At 47.2% G+C, this 24461-nt stretch overlaps 3 protein-coding genes across 8 annotated transcripts in view; 1 reads left to right on the top strand and 2 right to left on the bottom strand.

Annotated features, from left to right (window-relative positions):
- The window catches only part of HNRNPD (heterogeneous nuclear ribonucleoprotein D), a 10314-nt gene extending 3303 nt beyond the window's left edge, over positions 1 to 7011 (bottom strand). For 2 of the 3 annotated variants that reach the window (XM_050327337.1, XM_050327339.1), the window contains exons 1-4: positions 6702 to 7011; positions 2249 to 2417; positions 1320 to 1481; positions 390 to 521 (exon numbers count right to left, since the gene is read on the bottom strand). In XM_050327337.1, coding sequence (XP_050183294.1) covers positions 390 to 521; positions 1320 to 1481; positions 2249 to 2417; positions 6702 to 6889 — 651 coding nt within the window. In that variant the 5' untranslated portion in view covers positions 6890 to 7011. The remainder of the gene's footprint in view (positions 1 to 389; positions 522 to 1319; positions 1482 to 2248; positions 2418 to 6701) is intronic. The other variant, XM_050327338.1, reaches the window with a different exon arrangement.
- Positions 7012 to 8861: 1850 nt separating this feature from the next.
- HNRNPDL (heterogeneous nuclear ribonucleoprotein D like) lies at positions 8862 to 13088 on the bottom strand. 4 transcript variants are annotated; one of them, XR_007630232.1, is made up of 9 exons: positions 12919 to 13087; positions 12436 to 12604; positions 12186 to 12347; positions 11811 to 11942; positions 11579 to 11693; positions 10623 to 10790; positions 10325 to 10422; positions 9838 to 9941; positions 8862 to 9139 (listed from the first exon to the last, which is right to left on the bottom strand). XR_007630232.1 is itself a non-coding variant. In XM_050327247.1 (8 exons), exons 1-7 carry the CDS (start codon positions 13005 to 13007, stop codon positions 10352 to 10354), a joined length of 906 nt encoding a protein of 301 aa, XP_050183204.1. In that variant the 5' UTR covers positions 13008 to 13088; the 3' UTR covers positions 8862 to 9139; positions 10325 to 10351. The 4 variants fall into 4 exon arrangements, 2 of the variants coding, with proteins under 2 accessions (XP_050183204.1, XP_050183203.1); XR_007630233.1 differs by having other exon boundaries at positions 9838 to 10422; XM_050327247.1 differs by lacking the exon at positions 9838 to 9941 and having other exon boundaries at positions 12919 to 13088.
- Positions 13089 to 13403: 315 nt separating this feature from the next.
- Positions 13404 to 24433, top strand: ENOPH1 (enolase-phosphatase 1). The gene is made up of 6 exons (XM_050327251.1): positions 13404 to 13555; positions 17112 to 17213; positions 17969 to 18171; positions 20869 to 21001; positions 21288 to 21411; positions 22474 to 24433. Exons 1-6 carry the CDS (start codon positions 13472 to 13474, stop codon positions 22611 to 22613), a joined length of 786 nt encoding a protein of 261 aa, XP_050183208.1. The 5' UTR covers positions 13404 to 13471; the 3' UTR covers positions 22614 to 24433.
- The last annotated feature ends 28 nt before the right edge of the window (positions 24434 to 24461 follow it).

Raw genomic sequence — 24461 nt, 5'->3', positions numbered from 1 at the left:
TTCTCACTTCAGTTCAGTTTTGGAAGCTTTCTAAGACAAACTGACATTTTGGTATCAAACACACAGAGATCCAGCTACCAGGAAAACATGGTGCTGCCTGATACAGCAGATCCATGACACAGCACTCTGCCCACACAGCTGGAGTACGTGGGAGGCGCTCAATGAACAAATGTGCTCTACAAAACCCCACCTGAAATCCCCTCAGCTCAGAAGTTAAGGTTACAGTCACCTATTCCTAGCACCTATATAAATACTTCATAAGCCTAATGCTGCATGTGAGAAATAACACTTACAGCTATTTGCAGACTCTTATCCCCAAACAGATGCAACTGATAATGTAATTCCTTCTATTGCCAATGTTCAGTTTCTCTAAGAAAAACTTCACTTACTTTACTAAGCCCAACATTGTGGTATTTCTTTTCCATTATTTTCTTCACTGGTTCCTCCTCCTTGAAAGTAATGAAGCAAAATCCGCGCCTCTTGTTAGTTTTGTTGTCCATAGGGAGCTCTATCGATTCCACCTGGTCAAGAAGACAGTGATTTTATCTTTTATCCTGCCATTCATGTCACTTCAAAATCCTTCTAACAGGTCATATTTGTTAACTGAAAATATTTAGCCTTGGATATGACAATGTGTCTCCTTCATAGGACTTTACATCACTCAAAACCATCAAAAACATCACCTTCACTAACAACAGCATTAATAATTGTAAAAAGATTTTTCCCTCTACCTTCTAGTACCATTGGTCCATTCAGATACTCAGACAAAATATGGTACACAAAGAATATTTTAGATATGCTAGATAAATAGTCTCAGTTTGACTTTCAGTTTTAACTCAAGTTAGGACTGAAGTAACTAAATATTCCAAACCCTGAGGAGACCTAAACCTCAAAGTTTTATATCAAAAGATGTAGCTTTGTGCAAATGCACAGTTCTGTTCAACTGCTCCACCAAAATCTGGGGACAGAGAGAGACAGAGGCTACATAGTTGTACAGAATTTAGCCAAACTGCTTCAGTCTGTCCCATAGCAGATGAACTGAGGTGACTGAAGAGCATCTCATCCAACTGACCAAAACACCATCTCAAAAATGTTGCCTCCCTTTCTGACTTATCCCAGCTCCTCCTTCCACTACCCAGTCTGTGGAACTCAAAAGCCTGTAATTAATACCATTAATATTCTAAGACAGATGGAGCTACACTGGCCACTAAGCTTACAGTAGCATCCATGCAGGTTGCATTTGGGGAGTACTTTTTATTACTAAATTTGTGAAGACAGAACAACTTCCACAAGCATAAGTAGTTTGTTTTGCCACATACCTCACCAAAACCTCCAAAATACTCCCGTATTTTCTCCTCAGGTGTGTCTGGAGATAAGCCCCCAACAAAAATCTTTTTAACGGGTTCCTTTGTTTTCATGGCTTTAGCTCTTTTTGGATCAATGACCTTTCCATTCAGCTTGTGTTCTTTCTGGTCCATGACCTGAGAAAAATTAAAACACAATCTTAAGTAGTTCAAACCAAACGTTTCGCTGATGTTTTGAGCAAGGCCAAATTTGCTTCAATTTCAATACTTTGATTACAGCAATAATGTGTTGCACAAAGAGTTCTGTGATTTTGATCACTATCCACTGACACAGTTTTGACAAAGCTTTTCAAGAGCCAACTGGAGTCATGTATTATCCAAGGGAAGTAAGAGCGTAACATTTCTCAGAAAGTACCCTACAATCTCATCCTCAAACCTTAAGAAGTAAAGCATCTGTACTTTAGATATCACCAAAGGTCAATGATGGTGAAAACTTTTCCGTGTGCTGTATCCACAGCATTTTAGAAAAAATAAAGCTAATTTCTGCTTGGATAGAGCCCAAATGTATCAAAGCTATTGGCTCTACTCTAGAGGTCCATGTTGCAGCTCTGGAATGCAAAGGCTTGAAGTTCTTTTCAAATTACTGCTTTCAGTAGGCAGCAGACATTTATATACAGTGTTTTTCAAAAGTGCTCAAGTCCAGTGGCTTGCAGCAGGCTCCCATGCAAGTGCTCAAATCCACACTTTAGGAATCACTGCTGGTCCTGAACACTGCATCATAAGTAAGACAGTTCAAAAAAATAAACATTTCAACAAGTATCTTAAATATGTTGTATCCCTGAATTATCTTTAACAGAACATGTACAAACAACTATGCAGACAATCATCTGAGAGCTTTATTTCTGATACCCAAATCTGAACATGTTTCGTTACATCAATACTACCTTATCTACGCTCTCTGATTCTTTGAAGAGCACAAAGCCGAAGCCTCTCGATCGCCCAGTGATGGGATCTAACTTCAGAGTACAGTCTACAACTTCACCAAATTTAGAGAAATAGTCCTTCAGATCTTTCTTTGTGGTGTCCCAGCTGAGGCCGCCGATAAACATTTTCCTGTTAAGACAAGATGGTTTTATCTGTTAACGTGTGTTACCCAAAATCCTGTCCTGCCAAGCTGCACGAGCTCACTCAGTTACCTAATGCATGGAACTGGCAGCATTTTATCAGTGACGACACTGCACACACAGGCCTGCACTTTTTGACAACTTGTTTAAATGATTCTGGCCAGGTTAGATAAAGACTTACATATAAACAAAGTTTTGCACCATCTTCTTGCTGCAGTTGCTTACTTTGCTACCCCAGGAAATACTAATGGTGACAAAAAGGTATTTTACTACCTCCTTGAACCCCTACCACAGGCTAAATTCCATTTAGTTATCTGTGGAGCCTCCACACAACTGCTCTAGAAACCCACATGGGCAGATTAGGTTTATACAGCAGTGCACTTAAACAGTAGCATTTATGTACTAGGCTGGACTGGACATAAGCCCATATTAGTAAACTAAAATAAAGTTTAGTCAAGTCACCTTTCACGGAAAGCAGTAAAAAAGTAAAGTATTGGATGATCAAAGCTTATCTTTCCTCACAAAAACATGATATAAACACTAGGCATAATAATATAAATAATGCCCAGTCTTCACGAGCGAAGATCCGGGGAAGGTCTTTACACCTTCCAGCCTGCGCATTGGATTTTTTAGGTGAGACACAGTGTGCGCGGAACTGAGCCCACCCTTTAATCCTAAGGTTCATCTGCCGGGGCCAAGCGAGCTTGGACAGTGGCAGCGAGGTCCTTAGGACGTAGGTGGGTTGCCTTTTTAAGGGCTAACGAGCCCCACCTGCCCGGGAGTGGCCCTGACCGGGAATCGAACCCGGGTTTCCGCGGTGATAGCGCGGCGCCTTTACCACTAGACCACCAGGGGCTGCCTAGGCATAATCGAATACAATCAAATGAATGTCTTCCCAGTATTCCTAAGGAACGAGAGCTGCTGGGCAAATGTGTGCAGCACATAATTCTGATCATGACTTGTATTTTCAAAAGCACGCTGGAAGCTTAGAATCAATTCATGACCATCCCACCACATCAGTAAGACAAAAAAAAAAAAAAAAAAAAAGGGTGGGGAAGAAAAAAACCTCAGACTAGCATGCACACAAATGAATCGTTCATAGTCATAGTTATTAGACATAGGGCTTAGGCAGCCATTCAAAAGAGGATTTGAGATGATCTCCTCTAATACTGATAAAGAAGATTTTAGAGCAGGCTCCAAACAAAAAAGTATGATCCATTATGATCTATAAATATGTTTTCTACAAAGCTTTGTCCATTTTCACTGTACCAACTTATCCCACAGTTCAACACACACTTATCAGAAAACCTGAAAAAACACTGTATCGTGTCTTCAACTCCTCCACTTTCCACACCCATACAAATATTCCTGCCAATCACGTAAATTGCATGTACCTCCACAAGTCAAACTCTCTCAAATCAATAGCTGCTCCTGTGAACTAATTGTTGAATTAGCTGTGCTGTCATCACAGAATTAACAAGAGCATTCAATTTCTGACAAACATATCCAACCTCCATAGAAATGAGGGTGGCCAGGAGCTTCAGATGTTTTTATAAAAGGTCTTGAAATCTTTAAGCAGGAGCACCAATTCCCCACTTCCTTTATCCACTTTTCCCACTAGTTCCAGATCTCTCTTCTACTAAGCATCAAAATTCCTTTCCATCTAGTGTGACTTCTTGTTGTGTTCAAGACCAATCTATATTCAGCTCCTTCTGGGACCCCCAACATAAGAATGACATGGAACTGTTGGAGCAAGTCCAGAAGAGGCCATTAAGTTGATAAGAGGACTGGGGCACATCCCCTCTGAAAACAGGGTGAGAAAGGTGGGGACTGTTCAGCCTGGAGAAGTTTGCATGAAGACCTCACAGCAGCTTTCCAAGTACCTGAAGGGGGTCTACAGGGGAGCCAGAGAGGGACTCTTCATCAGGAACTGTAGTGATAGAACAAGGACTAATGGGTAGAAATTGAAAGAGAGGAAATTTAGATTAGATATTAGGAAGGAATTCTTTGCTGTGAGGATGGTGAGACACCAGAAGAGGCTGCCCAGGGAGGCTGTGGATGTCCCAATCCTGGCAGTGCACAAGGCCAGCTTGGATAAGGCCTTGAGCAACCTCGTGTAGTGGGAGGTGTCCCTGCCCATGGTAGGGGATGTTGGGACTGTCTGGGGGGTGTTAAGGTCCGTTCCAACCTCTTAACATTCTGTGGTTCTATGAATATTGATAAAATGGTCCACACTGGTAAACCAAGCAGCTTCATACTAGTACAGGCAGTAAATCCAAGGATGTTTTCTGTTCTTGTGTTCATCCATCAAGGTTCTTTGTTTGCTGTTTTGTGGAGGGTTTTTTAAGCATACTAACAGAACACAGACAGGACGTAGCGTTTTTCTGACACATGGGGGATGCTCTAGCAGTTACTACTGAACTTACACTTGCTAGGCAACACACGAGCCACCTGTTTCACAGCTACCAACAAACCATTAAACACGCAAAACCTGCTTTATAGTTGTCAACAAACCACCAATATTAACACAGAAAGCCTTGTTTATACCACTAAGTATAGACAGAGCAAGAACATGAGTTTGCAACAGCCCTCTGAAGGCTCTTCTTCTGTCCACGCAGCAACTGCAACTTGGAGTCCAGTCACACAGCAGCAAACCACGGCTGCTCCATCCTGCCACTACACTGAGCTGACAAACCACTGCTTCACTGCAAAACCTGAGGTCAGGTCAAGGCTACAACACAACCACGAGAAAAAAAAGCAATCCAGGAGTAATGCCACAGTGCTGTCAAAAGCTTATAAAATACACCAGCCAACCTGTGGGTTAGGAAATGTACGTAAGTCACATCAGCACACAGTTTTCCAAAATAAGCTTTCAGACTTAGCTAAACAGAGCGAAGATATCACAGATCTGCTGTTTTCCCTCTACTACCAAGACAGCTGCTAAAACACTTTGTTTCCTGTACAGCATGACCCATAAAAATCGACAGGTCAAGTAAGAAGACTGAACTGAACTACAAGCCAACATATGACACGTGTACTCTCTGCCCAATGTCACTGTACCCCGCAGCAACAACTTTTTCTAAGCTGCTATTGCCTCCAACGATGAGTTTCCTCCTGAAAACCCTTTAAGAAGTGTGTATTCAAGAGCAAAAAGTAAAACAAATATGCAAATTGCAAAGGTATTTAAAGCCACTAAGAGGAGATGAGAAGTAACAAAAACACTCTTAAGTTTCTGCTAATCCTACAAAAACACTCAAAAATAAGTTCCTGTTCTCTCTCCCTGCAACATCCCAGCTTATTACATCCCAGGTCATTAATATCTTTCTCTGCAACATCCCAGGTTATTAGAGAAGACACTCAGAAAGGTTTTGCAGCAGGTATCTACAGGACAACGTAGCCAGCGTTCCTTTATCCAGTTTATTTTCTGCCTTGACCAAAACCAGACCGGGAGACTGAATTCTGATGGGTCTGACAGAAGACAGCACAGAGCATCAGCCTGTCCTGTCAATGGATTTTTTTACACGTGAATTTCACCAGCAATACTAAAGTGACACTGCCCCACACCAAGCATCAGGCAGAGACTCTCGGAAGATTAAAAGCTACCTTTATTCTTCCTAAAATCATAGAATATGTTGAGTTGGAAGGGACCCATCAGGATCATCGAGTCTAACCCCTAGCCCTGCGCAGAACACCCCAAGAATCACACCGTGTGCCCAAGAGTATTGTCCAAACAATTCTTGAACTCTGGCTTCGTGCTGTGACCATTTCCCTGGGCCCAATCACCCACTGGGTGAAGAACCTTTTCCTGATACCCAGTCTGAACACACCCTGACAGAGCTTCATGCCGTTTCCTCGTCTTGAAACATCATCTAACGCAATCTTCCTCACAGCAAGTTCCGCGAGGAGCAGAGGGATGGTTTAGGCTGGGAAGAAGCCCAAGTCCCTCATGCCTCTCACCGACACACCGTCTGTGTTTGCAGCACACGGTAATGCTGTGACTGCAACCCCAACATTCGGCTACGCCGAGTTACGGCCTTGTCGCACGCACCGCACATTAAATTATATAAAAGGCATCCTAAAATAAATAAAAGGTGGTTGTAGTTCGACACATATCACACCATTTGTACACCACGGGTCCAGACACCGCCCCCGCCCGGCCCGGCCCGTGACGTCGCCGAGGCGCCAAGTAAACAAACAGGGCGGCGAGCGGGGACGGGCCGGGCCGGGGGCGCCGGGCCCCGCCCGGGACACAAAACCCGCCTCCGCCGCTCACCCCTCGTCCTCCTCGTTCTTGCTGGCGTCGATCTTGGCTCCCTCCGACTCGATCCCGCCACCGCCGCCTCCCCCATCGGCGCCCCCCGCCCCCGCCTGCCCCTCAGGCTGCTCCGCCGGCTCCGCCGCGCTGTCCCCAGCGCCCGCCGCCACCGCCGCCGAGTCCAGAGCGAATTGCTGGTCCGACATGGCGCCGCCGCCGCCCCGCAAGGGACCGGACACCCCCGGTACCGCCGCCTCCCCGCCGAGGCCTCGGCGCCGCTGGCGGCCCCGGCCGAGCGCGCCGATCCCGCTGATCCCTCCTCCTCCTGCTCCCTGTTTTTAATGGCGCCGCCACCGACCCAACCTAAAATGGCGGCCGGAAGGAGCGCGGCGGGCGGGACACGTGACCCCGCCCCCGGGGAGCCGGGAGGGAGCGGGAGGGGGCGGGGGGAGCGCTCCTGGGCGGCCCCGGGAGGATCCAGGGCCTGAGGGTGCCGGCGGGGAGCCATGGAATCACGGAGCCGGTAGGGTTAGAAGGGACCTCTGGAGATCACCCGCTCCAACTCCCCTCACAAGGCAGGGTCACCTGGAGCAGGTGGCAGAGGAACGCGTCCAGGTGCGTTTGGAATGTCCAAGAGAGGGAGACTACGGGCTCCCTGGGCACCCTGTTCCAGCGCTCTGCCACCCTCAGTGTAAAGGACGTTGAAGTGAAACAGCTTGTGGTTTAGTTTATGGCCATTGCTCCTTGTCCTGTCAGCACCACCAAAAAGTCTTGCACCATCCTCTTGGCATCTGCCTTTGAGATATTTAGATGTATTCATGAGATCCCCTCTCAGTCTTCTCCACGCTAAAGAGGCCCAGTTGCTGCGGTCTCTCATCATAAGAGATGCTCCAGACCCCTTATCATCTTTGTGACGCTCTGCTGGACCCTCTCTAGCAGCTCCTTGTTCTTTTTTTGTACTGAGGAACCAAGAACTGGACACAGCACTCCACTGTGGGAGTTTGTATATTAACAAACCAATGTAGCAGCAAAGCCATATACTGGTGGCACAAATCTCCTTCAGCCCTACCAAGGCGCTGCTGGAGGACAACTTCTGCATCCAGCTGCACTCCCAAAAAGTCAGTTTACGCACACAGTCACACACAGCTCTGGTTTCTCCCAGCAGTCATGTGCTGGGTTTTTTTGTTTGTCACCAATGACATCAGCGAGCCTTCTCCCATCCAACCTAATTGCTAAGATGACAAGAGCCTCTCAGATCCAGCAACTGTGCAAACCCCAGCAGCTCTTTTGTACAACAGAATAAAGTAAAACACCCAGCTACTTCAGAGAGAAATAAACACTGAAATTATGTATTCAGGGAAAAACCTCTACCCAGACTACTCGCTTTCAAAATCTACAAGACCTCTGAGAATTAGCTACTCGCATTTTACCTTAGCAACATTTAGTTTTTGATGCTTGACTAGGTACATGCTGAGAAAAAAACTTCAGGCTGACTGCTGCAAGCCTTTGGCTGCATGCAGGTATCTGCTCCCTTACCCATTCCACCACTTCTCCTATTAAAAAAAGAAGCTGCTGGGTGTAATGCAGTTTCCCTGTTCCAGCAATAATTCACTCAGGCTTTTATGTTGCTAGTATGCACAAGATGGGAAACCTGTTTTCTGGATGCTTCAGGTAAGAACAGTCCAGTACAGGACCTAACTTGTAGATTCAAGTTGTACAGAAAATAGTCGCTGACCCTTCAGTTCAAAAACTTGTAACCTCCTGCTTGGAATTGGGATAGGGAGTGATTTCTCTAGGAAAGCAATTATAAGGTAGCTTCTGGAATAGTCAAGGTTTTAAGGGCTTGAAAAACCTTGAAAGGCTCCACCCCTCAAGCAGTGCCTTAGCTATCAGCATTAAAAAAGTGCTGCTATAGTTGTAGAGCCCTTGAGATGTACAAAATTGGCAGCATCGTGACATAGGCCACTTTCTCCTCTCTTCTGCAGGTGGCAGGAGACAACTCTTCTATTGTCCAGTGACACAAAACTCCCAAGCACGATGATACTCTCTCAAGACAGGTCAGGAAACATGGGTTGTATTGATCCATATACACAGTAACCCAATCCAAATCTCCAAAAGGTACCTCCCCTTCTCTACAAGTAAAACTACACTTACACCAGTGTAAGGTGACAGCAAGACTTCACACTCACTTAAGTAAGCATTTATTAGAGAATCCTTTAACATGAAATTATACAAATAAAGTTTGTATAAACACAAGTCCACATTGTGTCATAACATGAATGGCAAAAACAAAGTAAAAACCATAAAAGAAAACTAGTCGGCTGCTATGTACAGTTGGACACAGTTGTGTCGTTCACTAAAAGTCTTTTACAAAATAGTCATTTCCTCTCACGAAGACCACCCTCCATTCACTCACGATGCGCTGCGAGATGGCTTTTTTGCTGCAGTACCTCTACCTAAAAAAATCAAAGACAAAATGCATGTCAGATCTGTGACAGTTACTACAGAATTGTTAAAAGGTCCATTTTCATGAACTGCTTTAAGTCTTCTATATATTCCTTTCTTCACTGTTAAAGATCATATGCATATTTATTAAGGTAACACAAGAGGTTTTGTTACCCCTCAGTAATTTATCTTCCCAAATACTGCCATTCAGCCCATTTAGGAAGCTGTTCCAAAAACAACATCTGATTTAGACTAATAAGTGGGCTCTGGATCAGTTGGTTTTTTTCCCCACTAGAAACACTGCCAAGAGGGTTTCTGATTATTTGTTTATACATCTAAATGACTTATGTGCAACACAAGTCAGGTCAAATTTAGTTCAGACAGTTCATATGCATATGATCCTTAATGTTTTTCCAGATTTAAAAGTTCGTTTTGGTTTGCAGATTTCACTATTAGCTATAAAAAGAAAAAAGCAAGCATTAAAATCTTAAAGAATGCACATTTAAAATGAGGTTCCACAATTGAAATACAACACTAAACAGAAGACCAAATGATTAAGCTGTAAAGGCATTTATGTACTTTAACTCCTGTAAAAAACCATTTAAGTTAAAGACACTTAATCTCCAAAAAAGATTAAAAAAAGAAGCCAAAGTCTGAAGTTTTCCACTTTAATCTTTACGCTGGTACATGAAGTTGGAAGAGACCATACCACAGGACAGCGTTTTCTGGTGTATGCCTTGCGCTCTGCCTGCAACGTGCGACCCCAGAGATAGACGTGGTCAGGGTGACACACGGCCTGCAATGAAGTTCCCGCTGGCGGGTACAAACAAGGTATAATGTCAGAGTTAGAAGACAACATTCTTGTTTTCCTTAAGTTGTACCCATTTCAGTACTTTACCTGTTAATACTTCTAATAAGTTTAATTATTCCTCTAGATCACCTGGTACACAACGCAAACCAGAAAAACTCTTATGTTTTTCTGAAGTACTAAAGAAGATAAAGTCACGTTTTTACAAAGTTAAAGATCTATAGACACGTAGGCAAAGCTGGTTTAAAAAAAAAAATTATCTTTTTAAGTTAACAAAAGCTTAATTAAAGGAAAAGTCACACTACGCAAGTTTTTACTCTTCGTTTGTCTATTGATCTTTAAATTAGATTAGACATACTCAGAGTGGACCTTGCACTCAAGTACACACCTGTTTGCTCAAGTACTAGGTACTGCTTTAGTACGGCTGGTAGTTGTTTTGGTGGTTGCCGCCGCCACGGGACGCCTTTCCGTATGTGCTTTGTTGGCCTGTAAGTAACATGAGGGGAAAAAACCGAAATGCAGAAGCATTAACATCCAGCCTCTGAAGGAGACTTAACATACAGCACACAAAGAGATCTCATCTTTAGAGCCACGTGCCATGAATTTTACAGAGCAACTTCCTAGAAGAGGCCCTTGTTTAAAAGATGCACGTTCTTGTTATTGGGAATGAGATCAAAACCACTTACCACTGTAATCTGTGTATCCCGGCCCATATCCATAGTTGGGATAGTTGTACCCCGAGTAATCATATCCTCCATAGCCACTGTAGCTTTGATCGCTATAAGCGCTATTGTAATTTCCATATCCTTGATCGTAATAGTTATTAAATCCTTGATTCCAGTTTTGTCCCTGGCCTGAAACGAAGTATAGCAAGTATAAATTACAGAACTTATTTAATTTCTCTTCTGTGTTGCTTCATTTAACTTTCAATGGCAATCTTTCTCTGCTAGAGCTATTACCTGAAAGAATCCTCTTACCTAAGAAAAATCATTTTCTAAAATGATTTCTAAAATTCTAAAATCTCATTTGGACACAAGAGATATGTGACTTAAGATCTCAGAACACACAGCAGATGTCATGGTGGTCATAAAACAGCCAGGAAAAGCAAAACAACACAACACCAAAGGCACATGTTACAGCAGCTCCTGCTGTTTTTCTTTAACTGCTGTTTTGGATCAGGAATTGCCTGAGCACCAAATTATACCACAGGATCTGCCTTACTGTGTTGTGTTAGTTGTTTTAACTCAAAGACTGAGATGCATTAACCCGTAATGTAACAGCTGATTGCATATGATCCATTTGCAAGGTGTAGCAAAGTGACTGCCATCCTCTTCAGCAAACAGCTCTTAGTTTCTCACCCATAAGCCCACCAAGAGTGCACCCCTTCACATGAAAGGGTTAACTGCACTGGCTACACCATCCACTGTACAGAAGAACCCTGCACCCAGCCTGCCACTTCACCACTTGAAGGCAAGCAGAGCAAGAACACACTCCTAAGCTTCCAGAAGCTATCACAACCACCAAAATACCATTTGTTAACAGGCTACTTTACACAGTTTAGAAAGAAGATCAGCACAGAGCCTCAAACCTGGAATATCTACAAACACCGGAGTACTTGCATTTAACCACTGAAAACACTCACCCCGTCCACGCCCCCTTCCGCCTCCACGTCCACCAGAAGTATTGCTTTTCCCTCCTTTCTGCTGCTGCTGCTGTTGCCTGTATACCTCTTTGGGCTGTGCTACTTTGATCTCACACTGCAAGGACAGAAATGCTTTAACTGATCACAAATTTCAAGACCATTTTGTGAGATGCTTTCCCAGAAGCCTACACAGATAGTCTATTTCACATGCTAACAATGAGAGCTTTCATACCTTGCCTGAACCAATCTGATGGTATCTGCTTTCTAATAACTTCTTTACTGGCTCTTCATCTGTGTATGTGATAAAACAGAAGCCCCTTCTTTCATTAGTCTTTGTATCCATGGGAAGTTCGATGTTTTCAATCTGAAATCAAAACGCGTATAAACAATGCATAAAATCTGTGAGCAACTTTTTATGGCAGTGTAGTATCTGTGCTGTCTGCTTTTGGCAGCTATAAATCAGACCATCACAACACTATGGAATCATTAACATAGAGATTCAACAATCCCTAGCGTTGTATGAGCCTGAGGCAACTGTCTCCTCTTAAGACAGGAGTAAAAATGCACTTGAAAACCAGAGCTGTTGTTATATGCCATTATACTATACCTCGCCAAAAGCACCAAAGTACTCCTTAATCTGTTCTTCAGATGTATCTGGACTCAGCCCACCGACAAACACTTTCTTTGGTGGCTCCTTCCCTTTTAGGGCTTTTGCCCTTTTAGGATCTATTAACTTCCCATCCAGTTTGTGTTCTTTCAGTTCCAACACCTAAAAAGCAAAAAAGGAGACAAAGTCTCAGACCTGTACTATAACACATGCCAACTTCATGCCATCGATCCCCAGGAAACCCACCCACCTTCTCCACGCTGGCAGCATCCTTGAAGAGCACGAACCCAAACCCTCTCGACCTTCCAGTGACTGGGTCTGTTTTGATCGTGCAATCCACAACCTCGCCGAACCGAGAGAGATACTCCGTCAGGTCCTTCTTGCTGGTGTCCCAGCTGAGGCCTCCGATGAACATTTTCCTGAAGGGCAGAAAGTACGTCGGGATGCGGGCGCGGGGAGCGCGGAGGGAGCGGCGGGGCCGCCCCGCGCCCCCATAGGCTGCCAGTGACGTCACGGCCCCGAGCGGCCCCCCCGCTGCCGTCCCCGCCCCGCGGAAACTGGGTCACCCGCCCGGGACACAAAGGCGGGCGCGGCCATGGGGTGGGAAAGGAAGGCCCCGTACCCTCCAGCGACCAAGCCGCCCTCCCCCCTCTCCCCGCGCCGCAAGGCGGGCGAAGGAGACGGACGCGCGATTCCCTCTCTCCCCCTCCCCCCCCACCGTCCCCGGCCTTACCCATCGTCCTGCTGGTTCTTGCTCGCGTTAATCTTGGAGCCCTCGGCAAACTCCTCCTGGCCACCGCTCATCTCGGTCGCGTCCTCCATGGCGGGGCGAGGGCGAAGGGGGTGCTCGGGCGAGCGGCTGAGGCAGCGGAGACCTGCGCCCCGGAGAAAATGGCGGCGGAAGAGATCCGGGCACCGCCTGCGCCGCCCTTTTATACCCGTGCCGACAGCCAATCAGCGCCGCCCTCTCGCCCGGCGCCACAGCGCCCCCGGCGGCCCGCGGCGGTTCTGCAGCGGCCGCCATCGCGCGGGGCCGGGGCGGGTCAGGAGTCGCTGCCCGGGCGGGGACGGCACCGGGGCACCGGGGGACGGGCCGGGCGGGCGCCGGGGCTGGGCGGGACGGCACGAGGTGCGTTGTAACGAGTAACCCAGAAACCCCGTTCGGGCGGCGGCGGGGCGGGGCGGGGCGGGCGGGGCGGGCGCTCCGGGGGCGGGCAGAGCCGGCGCGGCGCTCCGCCGGCGCCGCCGCGCATCCCCGGTGCGTCCCACGTGCCGCCGCCGCCGCCATGGGCGTGCTGCCGGTGCCGGCGGAGGTGCGCGCCATCCTGCTGGACATCGAGGGCACCACCACCCCCATCGCCTTCGTCCAGGTGAGTCCCGGCGCCCGGGAGCGCCGCTGGCACCGCGGGAGGCTCCTGTGGCACCGCCGCTGTTACCCTGACCCCCCGGCCCTGGCACCGCGGGGGACTCCCATAGCATCGCCGTTCCTGTCGTGACCCCACGGGCTGCCGCCGGGAGGGAAAGCCGTGACCCGTTTTCTGCGTTTTTTCCCACTAATTCTCCTAGGAAAATACGTGTTGTCTTGCTGATCGGCCGCCTCTTCAGTGGGCAGGGGAACAGGGCACTACTGCTCGGATTCGGGGCAGGTCAGGGATCTTCTTGCGTGGATACAGGGCAGTTGGAGTGCTCAGCAGCCTCGTCCGGGAAAGGCCCTCGGGCGTTGCTGTGCCGTTGATAGCTGGAGATGCAGCACCGCACCCGGGAATGCGGGGAGCTTGGAGTAAGAGCTCGGAGTTATCCACTGCCTTTTCCCATCGGGAGGGTGGGACAGCCAGGTGCTTCCAGTATCGCCAGAGCCGCGTGTCCAGCACCAGCACTGAGGGAGGGCAGCCCAGGGAGCACCCCGGGGGTACCGTGAGGGGCATTGTGTGCAGATGGCTTTTCCGTGCGTAGGAAAAGGCTTAAGACTGTTGGAAATGCTGGTTTAGGCGCAGAAGCCCAGGGGACTGGTAAGCTTGCGAGGCCAGCAGGAGGCATCAGGGCAGGCTGCTACTGAAATTTGCAGTTCTCCAAGCCCTCTATTGGTCCCCGCCGGGGTCGTGTGCTTCACGAGCAGTTTGTTTGTATTTAAGACACCGAGCAGATTTATCCCTTTCTCCTGCCGTTGACCCGTGTTTCTCTACCAGACATTTAGCCAGTGGTTTACAAAGGTGCTTTGTGACCCACATGGCGGGTGAAGGCTCCTGACAGGCTTTCTAGATGTTTCTGCTAACACGGTTTAACAGCTGAACAGCATGACCTACATCTTTCCCATCCGTGCTCTTCCAGTGCTCTTAAAGAAACGTCAGGCCTAGATGGCATTAAAGCTGCCTCCCTCCCCTCAATATCTTTCAATTTAAACAGTTTGAACAGTTTAGATTTCTCACTAAGCATCTGTCAGAGCAGTGAAGCTGTTTATATCCACCTTGAAGCTATTTTGCTGTCGTGAAAACAATATGCAATACATCTGAGACAGTTTCCTACCCAAAGTCTTCCTGCTGCAGGGAGGCCAAATGAGTTTTGATTCTCGGTAAAACTCAGTTTGCTGGAAATTCTGCAAATGCTTGGAGCAAGTTATTTCACCTGGACTCTCACTTAACCTCCATAACTTCTACTTTCCTTTAAAAGGTCCACTGCTGTTTCTGCAGGCACTTTTGTCCTTTAATATTAAAGGATTTTATTTAATCATTTCTTTACTGTTAGAATTACTGAATATGCAAAGTAAGGGAATAGCATGAGTCAGCTGATGGGTGGATTAAGGAAAGATACCAGAAAAGATAGTATTTGGTGGCTACTAATTAGAAGTCACCAAGTTTTGCCTTTTGCTGGATCCACCCTGGCAGAGTGGATGTAGATGGCAGGGGAGAGATCTGAATTGATAAACTACATCCCCTGGGATTTGCCAGATCTCCTGTGAAAGAGCAGATTGTCACTGAACTTAATGGCAGTTTGCATGGAAATTAAGAGAAAAATGGATCCTGGTCACTTGATTACAGGGCTAATTACAGTGTGTTACGTGGGTGTCTAACTGACAGTAAAAATACCACCCCTTCTACACTGACATTGCTGTAAGCAGTTGTGAAGGCTTAGGAGGGCTGTCAAGCTGTGTTTGCTGAGAAATCTTTCTCCATCCTGCCAAGGTGTGTTGGCGCAGCCACATCTGAGGCTGGACATTACTGAGGAGCCTGACCATTCCCCCAGCACGCACAGGAGGTGGGCAGAGTGACAGAAGCTGTGCACAGCAGGCTCCTGTCTCTGCGCTCCAAGAGAAATGAGAAGTGGGTGAAGTTACAAGGGTCAGTAACAGCCCTGGTTAAACCTATTCAGGAGTTTGCAGACACCAGCTTTTGCTGAAAGCTGAAGTGTTGGTGAGGGAGATATTTCTTTGTGGGATGCAAGGAGTCTTTCTTCCACACAGACTCCTGACATCCATAAACCATCTCTCCCACTGGCTGTCCAACTCTCCATCTGTCACATGGGTGTCTCCTCTTGGACCACAGTCCGATGCAATTGCCAGTGAGCCAAGACTTCCACCTTTTTAAAATCCCCCAAATCATGGAATACACTGTGCTTTCAGAGCCTTTTTGGAAGTTTTTCTTTGCCAGCACAAGAGCATGTGACACTGCTTTTGGAAAACAATTTGGACCTTTTGACATCTGAGTTGTAAAGGAGGTTCAACCAAGTCAGTGGGCCATTTGCATTTCCCAGTGGATTCTCTGTAATTTCCTCCATGATTTAAAAGATAGTTTGAAAGTAAAGGAAGTGAGATAGTAACTGGGGGTATTACAAGGCTGTTGATTTCCCTAGATAAGTTTGTGGTAATTTTTAGGCAATTCACATTGTTTTTAAAATTTACAAAGAAAACCCAATATTGGAGTAACGAAATCCTGCAGTTCTGCCACCACATCATATTCCGAGGACCACTGTTTTCTTAATTCAGTAACAAGTTAAAGGTGACATACAATGAGGAGAGAGAAATTATGGGTCTCTTTTTGAAGAGAGGTGAGCTCAGGTTAATTTCTTCCCAATAAAGAAAAGCTTGGCTCTAGACCCAAAGGAGGGAGCTCCCTGCCCTTCCCCTTGTCCTGAGCCTCTTCCCTTACCCAGAGATGCTGCACCGTGACTGCTTGTGGCATCTCACTTGTGAAACACCACTAATGAGAGCAATTTGTAATTATTTCTGGTTGCCCTTGAGATCTTTCGGGGAGGTTTGTAATTTTCCTGTGGCACTTTTCCCTAACCCCATTTCATTTTATTTGTAAGAGTGTCCTGTGAGCTCAGTGTCACTGGACTAGACTGTTCTTTCTAAAAAGTCCTCTAGCTTTGGCGAGAAGTTGAGATGTGTTTTCAGAACGACCTTTTGGTAGGACAAAAATACAGTAACATAATTTACAGTAATGATGTAAGTTATTTATGTATGTTGCATTTAAGTTTATGTATGTATGATGTAAGTTATGTAAGTTTATTAATACAGTAGCCCCATCAAAAATACAGTAGCATAACTTGTGCATTCAGAGTACATACATTGTCAGCCTTGTACTCCTCAGCCCGTGAAAATGTGGGGTCACATCTGCCATTTGAGGTGTTTTTTGGCAAGCCCAGGAAAAGTATAACCCTCCTTTCCATCCTGGGGCTTAAAAGTTGCAGCTACATAAACATTTTGTGCCAAAAAAAAAAGAAAATCCACTTGCACTCATCTTGGCCCGAGGTTGGCTCTGTCTTGTGACGAGGCAGACGCCCTTGGCAGGCACTTTCACCAGTTGCAGGACTGTAGGGAAACTTAAGTTGGGAAAATAACTGAACACACCAGCATGTACAAACAGTTCCTTTAAAAGCAAGTCAGCCTTACCTCTGCCAGGTTAAAGGAACAGCCTGTTTCCCTGCCAGGAGACCTTGTTCCCTTACATCAAAGACAACGTGAAGGAGTATCTGCGCGCTCACTGGGAGGAGGAGGAGTGCCAGCGGGATGTTGGACTTCTGAGGAAACAGGTTAAGTAACAGAGCTACACCGCGTCTCTCCGGGTTTTCAGGGCATGCCTCGGGCTTCAGGTCAGTCAGACTCCCTCGGTCACCCAACACGAGCCCATGTCTCTTTGCCCCTTGCCTGTGGAGGCTGCTTGCTTCAATGGTCCGATTCTCCCACACCCAAAGCCCAGGGTTGTGCTCAGGGAAGGGCTGGTGCTTGGCAGGCAGCAGCTCAGCTGCTTCTCTCAGCTCGCCTTGGTCTTCACGGCCCCTGGGCAGCTGTCGAACCAAAACTTTTCAGCTTTTTGCCTCCACTGTGCCCTTCTCTTGTTGAATACACACCTCTTTGGGAAGCAGCATGGAGGGATGGCAGAGTACTTGTCCTGCACAGAGTAGCATCTCCTGCCTCTGTACAGGGACACAGCATCAATTTGAGACCTGTGGCTGAAGCCAACAGATGCATTCGCTTCTTTGCCTAATTTCAGTAATTAAATACTTAAGCAAGTGTAATTCTCATTGGAGTATTTACAGTACAGCTACAGCAATGCTAATTGTTTGGTTTGGAAAGTACAATCCAAGCAAGTGTTTCTAGACACTACCGAAGTCTGAATTTCCCACTGAGAAACGCATCCAAACAATGTTGTAACCCCTTGTGTGAAGAGCAGTTCAAGCTGTGTCAGAGGTGCATGGGTGCAGCTGTTAGACCACTTCCCTATGTTAAAGGTGTTGAAACCTCTCCACCTCTTCCCTCCCCTCCTTTTATCATGGGTGGTTTCCAGGCTCAGGAGGACTCCAGCTTGGACGGAGCCGTGCCGATCCCTCTGGAGAGCGGAAGTGGGGAAGAGGAGCTGGAGCGGGTCATCCAGGCAGTTGTGGACAATGTGCACTGGCAGATGTCCCTGGACAGAAAGACCACGGCACTGAAACAGCTGCAGGGTCACATGTGGAGGGCAGCCTACGCGACCGGGCTCGTCAAAGGAGAGTAAGTAATTGTGTGATTAATTGTGGGCCTCTTCCTGGGGGGCAGGTATGGGATCTGTCTTTCCTAGACATTTATTAGCAGAATAGCTGCCTAAGCTATTCCTGGGAACAGCCCCATGTAGAAATGCAAATAGGATCACTGGCTAAATGGACAAGCCAATGTGTTAGCGTTCAGTCCCGGCTTAAGCCAGGCCACTGCTGTGGTGGAACCAGCTGCAGACACTTCATTTCAAACTCGATCATGCAGTGAAACTCAAATCCATTGAGCTTAATCTTTGGATCTAGGCAACAAAGAGCTTACAGTAACCTAGGGACTGCCCAAGTTGTCTCAGTCCCCACTGGGAAGAGAAGTAGGTGAGAGTGTTTCTCCTTAAGGAGTAATTGGCAGGTACGTGCTGGGGAACCACCAGTTACCCAGCAACCAGAGCAGGGTCCATAAAGTAGATGAGATCTGACAAAAAAAACAGGGTAATGGGAGCGTGACATGGGGGTGAGTCTGCTCCCGCAGTGGTGGAACATTCATCTGGGCCAACTGCATTAAAAAACTCATAAAATGTCTCCATATTTATCTAGAGAAATTTCATGATAAACCAAGAGACTGAAGCCCAAGTATGAACTTCCTACAGTTCTCCATCTTGCATTTTTTTATCCCCAAGTTGCACTTGTATTTTGGAACAAGTATAAACAAACCAGGGTTGCGGGGTCAAGTCCTTTCAGTTGTTTCCTCCTGCTTTGTCTTCTACCTGTGTGTTTCCTGCCTTTCCACTTCTTTTTGTCTTCAGGTCCCTCTTTGTGGTTCAGCCACAACACAAGAGTGTATAAGTAGGGACAACTGCAGCTAAGCCTGATCTTCTTATTTAGGTTACGAAATACTTGGTTAAACTATGCATTTCAAATTTCTAAGTAAGTAAAAGAAGACCTAATATTCACAGAGTGTTTTGTCAAAGGAAGAATGGGGAAGAAGAAAATGAGCTCACAGAAAAATGTAAACATCCACCAGAGAAAGTAACAAAACCCAAAAACAAGTGAAAAGAGACAGTTGGTTTAATTTTTAAGACAAGGCTTACAGTGACCCAAAAATTGTGTAGAAAGCCTTGTGCTTAGCCTCATCTAAGGAGGGAAGTCTCTAAAGTTTCCTCCTTGCCCAGCTATATCTGGCATATCAGTGTCTGAAATCCAGGCGCTAAACTTAGCACATGAAAACACAAGGGTGGCTGGGAGTTTCTGCCATACAACCTCAAAATATTTTCAGCTGACACCAGAGGCACTATTAAATAACCATGGAAAAAAGTGAAAAGAAGCTAGAGATAAAGAAGGGGCCAGCTGATTGCTGCAAATCTGCAAAATTCAGTCCAACACCTCCTTTTGCATGTGAGACTCCTCTCTCTTTAGGCATCCAGGTTCCCTTTTCAGGGCAGTAACTTTGGGCCTTGGCCACACAGAGCTGTGCAGCACAGGTGGGAAGGCTATGGTTTGGACTGGGATCATTCCCTTGAGATCACATCTCTACCAGCTCCTCCATCCAACCCTCTACCACATCAGACTGAGATCCTTTCTCTACCTCTGTGAGGCTTTGTGGCCTTTCCTTACCAACCATCCCACATACTATTGAGGGTTTTACTGTCAGCCTCACTTTGTCCCTCTTGGGCATCCTCTAGCCTTCAATTTCCCGCAGTAAATGAGTCATCTTGTAAATGTCCTTTGCACACAAAGAACTTTTACTTACATGTGCGCGTGGCACTGGAGAGATCTCATGGTATGAATGAGAAGCATATGAGGGATCCAACAGACATGTCCATTAGCAGTTGCCTTGGCTTTGGTCCTCTTTCCTTCTCTTACAGGTTTGCTCCCTGTGGCTGGGCTTGTCTTCAGGTGGCTACTCCCCAGAGTTAGATGGAGCTCATGTTTTGAGGCTTGTCAGCCCATTGCTAGACCAGTATCTTACTCTCCCAGCACTCTGCAAGGTCAGAAGAATAAAGGGAGGGCTGCTGCTGCCTACAGAAGGAGAGGTGGCTCACCCTCTGTGGTGCAGTTGAGCCAGGGACACATCTGGCCCATGGTAGTACTGTACAACCCGACTCAGTCACGGTAAAGAGTAGCTCTGACCTCAGCCCCTCAGGGAACACTCCTTCCCTGAGTTGTTGTCTGGCTTCAAAGAGTTTGTGCAGTGCCACTCATTCGGCTCCTGCAGCTGCAGCCTTGTCTCAGCTCCTCTCTGTGCATGCTTGGGGCTTGAACCCATGCTGTGGCTTTGCCCCATATGGATGCAGCTTACAGCCATAGCTCTTAGCAAGAGGGAACTCTTTGTTGCTTGCAAGGCAGGTGGGACACAAATTGCAAGAGTCTTGTCTTCTCTGTCCCCTCCCACCTTTATTCCTCCCTTGCAGAGAAAAGTGATGGAATGCCATTTTCCCCAACCTTCCCTTCCCTCCCCACATTGAAGGGACTGGAGAAACTGATGTCAGATATCTGGAGCACTTCATCAAAGCTGCTGTCTGCGTCATGAGCTGCGTCAATGAGCTGCTCAGTTGGCCAGAACTCAGAGTACATCACTGCTGCTGAAACAGACCCTCTGGTTGCAGGATTGAGAATGAAGTCCCCTTGCAAACTAATGGGACAGTTGTCACAGTGCCTGGATAAAGGTGTCTCTGCAGGTGCCCCTGGATTTGCCCTTAACTGATGTCCTGTTTTGCTCCAGAATCTTCGAGGACGTGGTTCCAGCCATCCGGAAGTGGCGGGAAGCGGGAATGAAGGTCTATATCTACTCTTCAGGCAGCATTGAAGCCCAGAAGCTTCTGTTTGGATACTCTACAGAAGGTGATATCCTAGAGGTAGATAACCTTACCACCTTCCTTACAGCTTCTCCCTCTGCATAACACTCCCCTCCCACAAGCGCCCTTGCTGCAACACTTGGTGAATGGAGTCTGGGACAGGAGGGTGGGGCAGTGGGTTTGACCCACGGGAGTTAAGCTCAGCCAGTTGACTATGCTGGCATGGCTGCATCGGCCCCTGGTTCCCATGGTGGAAAGGAAAGGGGAGGGCTCACTCGGGCGTGAGGTTTAGCCCTGCTCTTCAGGTGGCACTCAGCAATGGCCTGTGCTTCTCTGTCTCTTTCAGCTCTTTGATGGCCACTTCGATACCAAAATAGGCCCCAAGGTAGAAAGTGAGAGTTACAGAAGGATTGCTGCCAGCATTGGGTGCGCCACCAACAACATCCTCTTCCTGACAGATGTCCCTCGAGGTAGGTGGTCTGCCAATCCTGCTGGTTCTCACCTGTGCAGGGGTGAGATGTGATGCTGATTTGTCACAAGCACCCCAGAAACGCTGTGCACTGCTTTGCTTCAGCACCTCCCCTCTAGCTGTTACCATCCTCCCCCCTTACACACCCAGGCTTGCACACAGCAGTGGGATGTCTGTGAGCAGCGCTGCAGCGAGGGAAAATAGGTCAAGTAGAAAACCTGCCTTTGCACCAGCAAGCAAGGAGAGACTGTTAAAGCAGAGCAGAGCATTTGCTGAAGCAGTTGGCATGTCCCACTTACAAAGGGGTCAGTGGTTTGACCCGTGCTCAGGGGAACTGATGTAAAGCTGTGCTGCTACATGGCACATGGTGGTGGCTGGTTCTTTGTGCCACTTACGGTTAGGTTGTGTTCAGCAGCTGGAAAACGTTGCTCCTGCTTGCCAGGACTTGACCCCTGGAAAGCCAGGATTGGGAAGCTGATTTTATTGCTTGCCTTTGCTGGAAACATCTTTCTGGTAGGAAAAGCACTGGTTTGCAGTCTCAGTCTAAACCAATCCAGTCCCCAGGACTCAGTCCTTATCTCCTCCCCAGCTCTCCCAGAGCTGCTGGGAGCTTGTAGTTACCTCCTTTTCCATGGGTCACCTCCTTGGATTTCCTCTTGTACTGAGGGAGCAAAATGAAGCTTGTGAGCAGTGACTGGACCGGGGTGGGGTATGGGTTTGACTCGCTAATGCCACAGCCTGACCACAGCCCAGCTTCCTTGTGACAGGAATCTCGAGCTGACAGATATCTTGGACAGCCATCAGCTGGGAGAGGGGAGGGGATGGTGAGTCAGCCAGCTCTTGTCCGCTCATGTTACATGGCAGCTACAGCCATCCACAGCAGGTCTACCAGGAGCTGGTTCCTCTCTGGAGCCCTGCAGCACCACGTGCAAACTGTGCTTTCTCAGTCCCAACCTTTAAAAGCATTTCAGTGCTCTGGGGATCTTCAGGTCTTAAAGACCTTGATGTGAAGAGGTCAGTAAGTAGATCTCATCTCCACTCTCCCCACCTCTGTTTGTTTCAGAAGCCAATGCGGCCGAGGAAGCGGATACTCATGTGGCTGTGGTGATCAGACCTGGCAACGCAGGACTGACAGACGATGAGAAATCGTATTACAGCCTCATCTCATCTTTCACCGAACTTTTCCTGCCTTCCTCCACTTAGGGAAAGCGGTGCGCGCACAAAAGACTGTGCTTCACCTGAATTGTCCTTGTGAAACGTTAGGTAATTTTGTCCATAATCAGAATTTAAACCAAATCCACATCATGTCTTGGACCCACAACCAGTACAGGCAGGTATGGATGGAGAGTACCGTGTGGGGTCCCTTGCGCAGTAGGACAGAGGCCTGCTGCCAACTGGAGCTGGGAACAGGGTAAGGAGCAGCACCCATGAGCCCTGCTGTTCCTCCCCTTTCCTGGCTAGCAGATAGCTAAAGAGATGCTTCCTTCAGAGTCACCCACTGAAATCTGGTGCTGAGATGCCCCACCATGAGCTCTGTCACTTTTAGCAGCAGTCTGCAAATAAGGTTTATGTCCCCTTGTCCCAGAGGGACCCCTGATGACCATGAGGGGATATGATCTTCTCCCTGCAAATGGGGTTGCTGGCTAAGTCAAAACTTTCAAAGTCAGGATTCCCAAAGGAAAATTCCAACTATGGGCTATAATATACAGTAGCTGACAGAAAAAGCCAGCCCTTGCTGCAAGGCAGGCTCTTTAGACGAAGAACAACATATATCTTGGCTATATCTGTAGCAGGTCTAGGTACAAAACAGTACAATTTGCGTATGGAAGCTGCTTAGAGCTACACAGCCAGCCTGCCAGAATGAGGTAGAATATATATAAGTTATAGCTTTAAAAATTAAATTCTGGACACACTCCACTGCTGCATTGTGGTGCTGGGCTATGGGATATAACTGGCTGAACACCAGAGTCAGCTTGACTGCATTTCTGAAGTATCTCAGCACTAACCCATGGAGCTCCTCCTCAGTAGCCACCACCACCCAGTCACCCATTCATAGCACTGGTCAGCTGTGAGCAAACCTTGACAGACTGCTCCCAGGGGGGACATCCTGCTGCATTTAATGAGAATTAAAACCCTGACCTTTTCACCCTACCAAAATTGTGCCAATGTATATCAGATGGTCATGGAGCTTTTCCTAATATAGTAAATAAAAAAAACAACTTTGCTTTCATCGTGTTCACTCCATCACAGTATTTAGCCTTCCTGTCTATCACCAGTGATCCCAGCACTTAAAGGCAATTTTTTTTTTTTTAAATCTGCAAACACTTTGTTGCTCTGCTTTCACCTTCCCCAGCCTTTTCTCTAAGGCAGCGGCCTTGTCCTGCCAAGGAAGCTGTATTACCTCCCTGACCATCTTAGGGTTTCCCCCCCAGCTGGGGCTCAGTGGGGGTGCAGGAGTGAGAGCCACAGGGAGGCTATACCTGGTAGGAGTGGAGGCAGAGGCAGTCTGAAATCCCTGTTCCCTGCTGCTGGCACTTTGTGTGTGGGTGTCACTTGCTGTGTACTGAGCGCTGGCACTGGAGCTTGCCCTCACAGACGCAGAAAATACTATATTAACATGTATGCTGCCTTCCTGAACTCTGATTTACACCTACAGCTCTCCCTGTTGATGGAGGCTGCTGTGTAAAGGACAAGCAAGAGATGGGCATTTGGGGAGGAAACTACATCATGCCAACACTGTCCTTCTAAAACTTCGACAGCAGCACGTCAGGCTGTGGGGCAGTTGGTTTTGGATCCCTTTCTGGGCTATGTAGTGAGTGTGATCCTGCTCCTTGAAAGAGCCAGCTAATTAGTGCTGTTACAATAAGTGTATCTGCATGGCTGAATAGTTGCTGGCTTCCTTAAGTGATAATGCTAATCATTACACTGTAAATACTCACCTTTTGTTTTGCCTTTGCCATCAGAAAGCTATGCTTGGGATAGGGGACAAAAATAAAACTCACTTTCTCCATAAAAGCACTTTATTTAGTAGTCATGTTTCAGTGTGTATCA

This window comes from Myiozetetes cayanensis, unplaced genomic scaffold, assembly GCF_022539395.1.
Source record: "Myiozetetes cayanensis isolate MyiCay16 unplaced genomic scaffold, myiCay2020 scf33, whole genome shotgun sequence".
In the NCBI taxonomy this organism is placed as follows: Eukaryota; Metazoa; Chordata; class Aves; order Passeriformes; family Tyrannidae; genus Myiozetetes; species Myiozetetes cayanensis.
The sequence above is the reverse complement of the archived record's forward strand: the minus strand, read 5'-3'. Positions and strand labels throughout refer to the sequence as shown.

Excerpts from the sequence above, each read along its gene's own strand:
- HNRNPDL (XM_050327247.1), bottom strand. The coding sequence starts at position 13,007 with ATGGAGGACGCGACCGAGATGAGCGGTGGCCAGGAGGAGTTTGCCGAG. Across the intron at positions 12,605-12,918 it reads AAGAACCAGCAGGACGATGG|GAAAATGTTCATCGGAGGCC; the intron begins GTAAGGCCGGGG and ends TCTGCCCTTCAG. Across the intron at positions 10,791-11,578 it reads CGGAAGGGGGCGTGGACGGG|GCCAGGGACAAAACTGGAAT; the intron begins GTGAGTGTTTTC and ends ACTTCGTTTCAG.
- ENOPH1 (XM_050327251.1), top strand. The coding sequence starts at position 13,472 with ATGGGCGTGCTGCCGGTGCCGGCGGAGGTGCGCGCCATCCTGCTGGAC. Across the intron at positions 21,002-21,287 it reads CAGAAGGTGATATCCTAGAG|CTCTTTGATGGCCACTTCGA; the intron begins GTAGATAACCTT and ends TGTCTCTTTCAG. Across the intron at positions 21,412-22,473 it reads CCTGACAGATGTCCCTCGAG|AAGCCAATGCGGCCGAGGAA; the intron begins GTAGGTGGTCTG and ends TGTTTGTTTCAG.